This window comes from Benincasa hispida, chromosome 5, assembly GCF_027475165.1.
Source record: "Benincasa hispida cultivar pf3 chromosome 5, pf3_genome.v1.1, whole genome shotgun sequence".
NCBI classification, from domain to species: domain Eukaryota; kingdom Viridiplantae; phylum Streptophyta; class Magnoliopsida; order Cucurbitales; family Cucurbitaceae; genus Benincasa; species Benincasa hispida.
Window position 1 is genome coordinate 38,141,231 of NC_143482.1, and position 9,365 is coordinate 38,150,595.

The window sequence follows — 9,365 nt, forward strand, 5'->3', positions numbered from 1 at the left end:
TGAAGTGTTCAAATTCAGTTTAGGGTTTCAATTTGAAGTGTTCAAATTTCAATTTAAAGTTTGAATATTGAAGTGTTCAATTTCAATTTATGGTTTGCACATTCATATTTGATATAATTAAACGTTTAATTTTGTTGAAAATTAAACCTAATTGGAGAGTTCAACATATTTAAATATTGATTAAATGAATAGGGATTCATGTTTCAACTAGGTGTTTTATTAATTTAATATGAATTTCAAATTTCAATTATAGAAATTGATTTTTTTTTGTTTAATTTAATTAAGTTACAATTAAATTAAATTAAGTTTGAAACTGGGTTGTAGTGGATTTATGCAAGTTTTAGACTTTTTAGTGGATTTTTCCCTAAATCAACACCTAGCCTACTTACTCTAATGCCATTTCAAATGTCATATGGCTGAAAGAATTAGTGCTTGCATGTTTATGTTGAGTAAGTACTTCAATTTCTGAAATTGAAGTCGATGAAATTATGAAATTTTGGAAATTTCTTAAAAAATTTCTTTGAGCTCTCAAACCCTCTCGAAAACTACTTCCAATTTCCTTTCAATTCAGAGTTCCACAACTCGAATCCAAGGTTTAGAATAGTAGGGAAGATTCTCTTTGCGAGCTACTGTAAATTTGAAGGTCAAATTCATGGAAGAGTAGAAGGATTAAGGTGGAATTCTTCAAAGGTAATGAACTGAAACCCTTGTTTGTGAAAAATTGTTTTTAAGCAGGCTTGTAACTTAAATTAAGTGTAACTAGAGTGCTTAATGATTTTGTTTTCTTCCACTTTATGCATGTTTACTCCATCAAGCAGGCACAACATAGGAATCTCACGGTTCAAACTAATGGAAGAGATTGTAGGATATGTTGACACATTTCCTTCACCCACTTACCACGAACTACTTCTCACCTTGCTATTGACCCATGCAAACACTTTCCGAGTGGAGGTCACTCTCAGGGTGACTCGAAGCCTAGCATGAATCTCATGGTGTGAACTCTTAGGGACGTGAGAGCTAAGAACAACATATCGTATATGTTATTAATCTCCCATTGAAGTGTTCTAAATGTTTTGGTATATATTTTTACTTAGGCATATTTCAGCCAATAAACACCCTAAGTTTATGTGTTTATCTAAGTATAACATTTATATTTGGATTTAACCTACGATGTCTAAGTGATAAAACCATTTTATTATCTTACACCATTCACGTATGCTCATAAAACCAGTTAACAACGCTCAACAATTCGACTAAAATCCCAAGTAGGAGGTGTTACATTGACCGTCAACTTAAGTACCTCCAGACTTAGACAGGATTGTAGACCAATTGAGTTTGTAACCATGTTTTATAAGATAACGACCTATTTTAACTATTAAAACAAGTTGTTGTTAAAACTAAGTGAGCATGTATTTTATCTTTGTTATAGATTTTAAATGTCTAATTCATTTTATAACTCTTATAAAACCATAGACAGGCTATAATATATGCTTAAGCATATTAATATAACAATTATAACAATCATATTAATCTTATGAAACCCTACTCATGCATACTATATATATTATAACCAATTTATAAAATATATCAATGCAAGAAATATGCTTTCCTATGGAGGGATTTTAAATCTACATGGCATACAATATGCACATACATGCTGAATTTAAATATAACATACATCGTATGCATAAAATATTTAAACAATACTGATATGGACCAACTTTGGCATCTTCAAAAAGCAAAAAACTAATTTATTACAAAAAAACAAAAGACAAAAAAAAAAACTTGAGAAAGCCTCTAGACTGTTCGAACCGACCCGAAGACCCTCTAAGGCTTCAAAAATGGCTGAACCAGTCCAAGGAAGCCAAAACCGGTCGAACCAGCCATCTCCTACGAATCGATCATCGTGCTTGTGTGTTTCTGAGCTGGGATGAGTAGTGTTGCAACGCTCCATCCCAGTGTTGCAATGCCTCGGGCTCAGGATGAACAACGTTGTGACGCTCTAAGAACATGTCACGACACTGCGAAGGTAGTGGCTATTTTTCCAGTTTATGCTACTAACCTTGCTTGCTTGAATCTTCAATTATAGCCTATTTTTAACTCTATTGACTCCAATAAAATTACAGACTCTTAATCATACATTAAGGCTCATCAACCAAGAGCCAATTATAAATTTAACAACTGGATCAAAGAGAATTCTAATGCCAAAGTTGAATTAAAAACCATATCAATCACAAAAAATGCATTGCTAGAATTTCACCCACCAAACTCAAATTAACGTTAATTGGTTGCTTAAATCATACTCTGATACCAATTGATAGAGTAAAGATGCAAAATCTAGAAGCTAATAGAATCATTAAGTACTATAATTACACTTTTGAGTTCAAAGCATGCTAAAAAACAGGTTTTCTGAAACAAGGGTTTTTAGAATGTATACCTTTATAGATTCCTTCTTGATCCTTGCTCTCTACACAAAATTGGATCTCCAAATCATCAATAGACCACCAAGAGGATCTTCTCTACTATCCTTAGCCTTGGATTGAGTGGTAGAAACTCAAAATTAGGAGGAATTGGATAAGGAATTGGAGAGAGTTTGAGAGAATTTAAAAAATTCTCAGAATTTTCCAATAATTCAACATGCCTCTCTCCAATCTCTGAAATTGAAGTATTTAACAAGTTCAAGCATGTAATCACTTAAAATTTCAGCTAATTGACACTTCAATTAGCACTAAATGAGTGGGCAAGATGTTGATTTGTGAAAAAATCCACTAAAAACAAAAATTGGGATAAATCCACTAAATGCATTTCAATTTTTAAAATTAATTTAATTTAATTTAAGAATAAATTAAATCTTAATTCGATTTTTGTAAATTGAATTTAAAAATGAAAAATTGATTTAATTTTAGTTGATTAATTAAATAAATTTAATTAATTAATTAAATAATAATTTAATATCAAATATTAAATTAATAAAACACATAATTTAAACATGAATCCCTATTCATGTAAACAATATTTAAATCAGTACTTAAATATTTTAAACTCTCCAATTTACGTTTAATTTCGAAAAATTTAAATGTTAATTATATTGAATATAATTATCTAAACCCTAAAAATTGAAAATTTAACATTTCAAATTCCAAACCCTAGTTTCAAATTTGAACAATTCAAATTTGCTCAATATTCTAATTCAACGTTTAATCTTTTACGAGCTAGTAGAGGGACATTATAGACCTATAGATCATGAGCTCTAACGATTTGATATTAATTGGCTAAACTCTTTAAACCGAATTAATCAATATTCGTTAACTACCGAGACATACCACCTTAGCTCGATAGTTGCACTCTCCTCACTGCAGAAATATTTCTGTCCACTTGATTTAACCATAATCAGTAAGTCGATCCTTCACAGGTCGTTCGTATTTACAGCTAGGTCAAAATTACCGTTTTACCCCTGTAAAGACATATTACTCCTTAAGCTCCCACTGATCCTCTATTGAACAATTGGTTTATAGTCCAACTAATAAACCAAGTCCTTTTCGACTATGAGAGGGTAGAGCTTTTTTGTTCTAGATCAGGAATCAGTACTTAAGGGAACAACCTATCTGCTAACCTTAAAATGGGTGGGAGTGAGTTGCATCTTGCAAGACTATGTCTCCAGTTATCTATCGTGTCTTATCCCCAAAATGGGAGGCTTGTTGAGTAGTGCTATTGAACTACTCTCACCTATGCAGATCAAAGGATAATTCCAAATAAACAAGAGTTCATAGTTAGCTCAGGATTAAGATCGAGTTACTTTAGGTCATCGAATTGAAATAGTTAGTTTTAACAGTAAACGGTCGTTATAAAAAAAAGTGACTATTTCATGGTCCGGTCCTATGCAAAACTCTTTTGTATAGGATGCCTCCACTCGCATGTTTCCACATGAAGATTTGGGATCACATCGTTTGTAACTGTATACAAAATAGATCATATTCATAGTATCCCCAGGACAAGGCATCCAATCTCATCCATATACTTATAGACCTTTTTGGCTATATACTATAACTTGATCCTCTTTTATGTCTCTACATAAAGTTACAATATTCATAATATAGCCTTGGATTAATTTATTGGATTTTATAACAAAATTCCATTTCAATTTCAATAACACTTTTGTTGAATAAATTATTCAATAATACTTTTATTGATGAACAGAATATGTTTCCATGATTACGAACTGCGAGTTTTAAGACATTCCCAATAATTTCTTGCTTTATTTCTCAAATCAAATGCTTAATAATTTTATCAAACATTAAATACAGAACTCATTCAAAGAATTCAAAGCAGATTTGCACAGATATTACAAAAGTTGTGGCAACCCTGAGCAAGCACGTGCCAACCCACTTAGCTAGCCTAAGAATAAATTCAAAGATTGGCATTTTTTGTGTGACCATCTTGAGAGTGAAGAACTTCAGGTTATAATAATTAGGGATATTTCTTTACATACTATGATGAACTCCATTTACTATTATGGAATATCTTTTTAATTTTTTTTAATGTAGAAAATTTCGTAGATGAATAGGAAGAATAGAGAGAAATTTCCATTCGATCACGTACGTGATCGAAGTCATTCCTGCAACTTCAATCTGAGCTATAGGAAAAACAAGGCCAAGAAGTGGGATGTGTCGACCTATTCAAAGAAACGTAGTTTAAAAAGTGGCAAGTTTGCGAATCAGGCAGCTGAGGATGCACATGTAATCAATTTATTTTATTTTCATTTTGTTTTAATTTGTAAGTTCAGTAACTTGTACTTATGCAACTTCATTAATATGTGCAGAATCAAATGTAAAAGGTTCCCAACCACTAACAGGGGATGAAATTTATGAAACGGTTTTGGGTAGACGACTCGGTCACGTAAAAGGTCTAGGGTGGAGCCCTAAACCTAAGTCAACGAGGAGTAACAGCTCTTCGAGTTCATCATCTACTTAAGAAATGCATGATAGGGAGGTGAGAGAACTGAAAGCCAATGTTGTACAGTCATAATAAAAAATTAAGGAACTTGAAGACGTTCAATGAAAGAGGATCATGCAAGACAGAAAGAAGAACTAAAAAAAAAAACAATTGAAGAAAACGATCATAGAGAGAAGGTCCATCGAATCAGGTATGATTATTACTTCATATTTAATTAGCTAATATGTTATTATCCTACAGTTATGGTAGCAAAGTAGCTATGTCTTACTATCAGTTTTAGGATAATGAATTGTTGTCTATCCTGCAGTTATGATAGTCAAACAATTGGATTTTCGTGTCTTTGTGGAGTTTTTGTGTGTGTTTGTGGAGGTTTATCATGAAGCTTGAATATTGTGTGGGGTGGGTTGAGATTAGTTAAACTTGTTTTGGAGTTCAACTTGTGGTGTTTTTGTGGAGGTTTATGAAGTTTGAATGTTGTATGGGGTGGGTTGAGATTAGTTAAACTTGTTTTGGAGTTCAACTTGTGGTGTTTTTGTGGAGGTTTATGAAGTTTGAATGTTGTGTGGGGTGGGTTGAGATTAGTTAAACTTGTTTTGGAGTTCAGCTTGTGGTGTTTTTGTGTGTTTGTGGAGGTTTATCATGAAATTTGAATGTTATGAGGGTCGGTTGAGAGTTCTTTATACATTTAATCTTGATATATATAATAATATGCTCCAATTAATTTAATTGTAGGTAAACTACTGTTTTAGCAAGATTTAAAATTAACCATCAAGGCCAAAATTCCACACACGAAGACTACCTTACAAACCTTTATGTATTATTTTACTTCCTTATCAGAAAAGGGAGAAAATGGAGTTAGAATAATAGAGGAAGAAACAAAGAATAACACTACATCTCAAATTACACAAGAAAAATCCTCGATTGGCAAACATAAGAGAAGCGAAAATGAAAACCCCAGCTGAAAAGGACGAAAATGGGGTTACAATTACAGGAGGAGGAAGGGAAAGAAGGAGAGAGATTTGTTGAGTGAGGTAGGAGAAAGAAGTAGGAGAGAGATGCCGGCGAGATAGATGGAAGATCTCATCTTTTGGTTTGACGCAAATGACCAAGTTTTTTTATAAAAAGAAAAAAGTAAGTCTGGAAATTAACAAAACACTTTTGTAAACAAATTCTGTCCCAATTTAAAATAGGTCAACAACCTATTAAACAAAAAAAAAAATTAAAAAGAAGAAGAAAACATACATTGTACACCAAGAAGTTAAAAGTACTAAGAAACTTTCCATATGAATATAAACAAATAAGACTTCAATTACCATCTTACACGTCGATGGTTAGAATTCTACCTCACATTCGTTGAACTAAAAAAAAAAATTATTAAAAAAAGCAAAAAAAATATATATCCTCTAAAGTACAAATTAAATAAGGCAATGCAATTCAGGAAAAATAGCATGGATGAGCCAATGTGCCATGAACTTATAAGCCTTCTGTGTCAAGTGGACTCCATCCCAACTAATATGCTCATTAGGATTTTGACAAACTTCAACTCCAGGAAGCCCACACATTTTCATAAGGTTAAAGTTGTAATTTCCTCCAACCCCACAACATGATTTTTGCAAAGAACCTTCATCAAATCCTGCTCATAGAAAATAGGGTTTAGAGAATTCAAAACATACAAATTTGAGAAACGTTTCAATCAACATCTAACTATATCAAGATTTTGTGTGATGTGAAAAACATACCTAGTACAAAAGCATGACGAAGAATCCAAAGGAATGCATTATAGTAATCACCATAAACGATAACGGTATGTGGATTCTCTTTCTTCAATACTTCAATCGCTTCTTTGACTTGATCATTGTGATAGCTGGCAAAACCATTCAAATCCTTTAAACAGTGGAGTTCATCATACGCACTTGTATCATTGGTTTGGAATCCAGTGAGATAGATGGGGAAACATCCAATTGGAAAGTTTCCAGGAACAACAACTCGAGTAGCACCATAGCTTATTACTCTCTACAAACATCACAAAAAAAAAATTAAGTAATAAAAAACTTCTCCCATATTCATATGACGAGGAACCCAAAAACAAAAACATGAGAAAAAGAATATCTTAGCAACAAATTACCTCAACAGCAGACTTTATGGATTGGACAACATCGGGCACCATATCTTTTACCTCTTGAATAGTTTTGCCTTGGAAGAGTGCATAGTTATAGTCATTGCCGCCAATCTCACCCACCAAGAATAAAGCATTGTACAATTTCTCGTTGCAATCTACACACAACATGTAGATATTTGTGAAACTATCCAACATTAAACAAAATGTAAAATTAAAGGGAAAAAAACTTAAAAGAAAATATATCTCAAAATATTTATATATTAATCAAAATGTATTTATCCACATTATATTAATCAAAGAGGTTAATTAGTTACCTCTTTGATTGTAACAAATGGAATTGAAATGAGAGAACATCCAATCAAGTTGATGGCTGAGAGAAGAGTTAGTAACTGGAGAAGATATTTTCTTTTGGAAAAGAAGTTCAGAAGACAAAGCCGTAGAACCAGCAACTGCAAAGTTGACTCCATGATTTGTCAAAGCATCTTTGTTCAAATAAGGACTCACCAAAGGAAGCCCTGCATCTAAAGCTACAAATTGAAATCACTGTTACATGTTATTAGTCATGAATTATTGTGGAGCAATACAATGAATTAATAAACAAAAAACATAATATAAAAGGTTAAAAATAATAGGTACCAAAGTAATCGATCATAAGTAGACCGTTGGAGCATCGACCAGTGGGATTGTTAAAGAACGATTCGCCGTAAGGAAGGTGAGAAAAAGGAGTGTTGAGATTTTCTCGAATGAGATTTCCAGTGTCTGAAATAGAATCACCGAGTTGATAGATAGCGTCGAACATACAGACTTTTAGTAGATGAGCATTGAAAGAAGAAGATAGGAAAAGAAAAAGAAAAATAGAGATCCAAAGAGATTTCGTTGAAGCAGCCATTATTTTTCAACTTTGGAAATTTGAGTGAGTGATAATATGGTGAGATGTTCTCTATTTATAGGTTTAGTTTCTTCCAAATGCTTTTGGGAAAACAAAAGGCTTTCAGTTTCAAATTCGGATTTGCTCATCTTTTTACTTTTTAGTGAAGGAATTTTCAAATCCCCGGATTTCCTTTTCTTTTTCCTTTTTACGAATTTAAAATTCTCAATTTTCGGACACTTATATTGTTTCCAATAAAAAAATAATAAATAAATAGTTTATTTCCCATTTTTATGTGTTTCTATGGTTTCTGATTGTCATTAATTCTAATTAATGTTTCTTTTTCATTATTAAATTTTGCAATTGTATAATAGCTTTTCCAACTTCTTTTCAGTTTTTTTTAACTTTTAATTTGACTAATTATTCCAAGTTTTTTTCCTAAAATTTAGGGAGAGCTATTAAATATTTAAATCTAAAAGTTGGAGTCTTATTTAGGTACAAATTTCAATTTTATTTCATACTAGCTTCTTTTGAATTTTAAATTATGTCAAAAATTTATTACACTTTATACTATATTTAAAAATACAAACGCTTATTTTATTATATTTAAGAGAAGATTTTTTTCTAGGTAGTTTAACAATGTGGAGTAGAGATTTGATGATTATTTGCTATTCAAGCAAAAACATTTTTAATTTTAGTTTGAAAAAAATTGAGGGTATCTCCAATCATGAACTACTCCCTACACTTTGAAGTCTGATGTTTAATCTCATATTCTTGTCAATGTTGTACATATTCTTATTTTTAGGATTTTGTTTCCAATCATTACTTTTTAGTTATTTTTTATGGTTAAATTTAAATACTATATTATTTATTTTGATTGATAAAATTTTGTCGACAAATTTCACTTTTTAATTATTTTTTATAGACTAAATTTAGATATTCCCAAAGTATTCTTTATTTCGACTAATTCAATTTTAAATATTTAAAAGTCAAATAAAGTGTATGCACAATCATGTGCACCCTACAAAATAAGTAGAAGAATAAGAGGAATAGTATGTAACATAAAGAGGCCGTTACCAACAACCACCTCCGGCACTCGCATTCACACTTTGAATGTGAAACAATCTAATCTAACAGTTTCATATTTTATTTTTTGAATTCTATATTTTTCTTAACAATTTTATAAAGTCTAAAACAAAAATACAATGAATTAAAATTAAAAAGAAAGACAAAATTGTATCGTTCAAAATATATAATATTAACTGGTATTTAAATTTTATCTATACAAATAGTTAAAAAGTGAAATTTGTGTACAAAGATTTATCAGTCAAACTAAAAATTAAATAATATTGTTTATTTGATACATTATAATATAAAAATTTATTTGAGAGGAAATAAACATTTGAATATGATTCAAATATTAAT

The 9,365-nt window shown here is 31.0% G+C and overlaps 1 protein-coding gene across 1 annotated transcript; it reads right to left on the minus strand.

Annotated features, from left to right (window-relative positions):
* Positions 1-6,145: 6,145 nt before the first annotated feature.
* LOC150036108 (GDSL esterase/lipase At5g03980-like) lies at positions 6,146-7,961 on the minus strand. Its single transcript, XM_090314233.1, has 5 exons — positions 7,709-7,961; positions 7,387-7,599; positions 7,079-7,227; positions 6,693-6,966; positions 6,146-6,586 (listed from the first exon to the last, which is right to left on the minus strand). Exons 1-5 carry the CDS (start codon positions 7,959-7,961, stop codon positions 6,369-6,371), a joined length of 1,107 nt encoding a protein of 368 aa, XP_090170359.1. The 3' UTR covers positions 6,146-6,368.
* Positions 7,962-9,365: the final 1,404 nt, after the last annotated feature.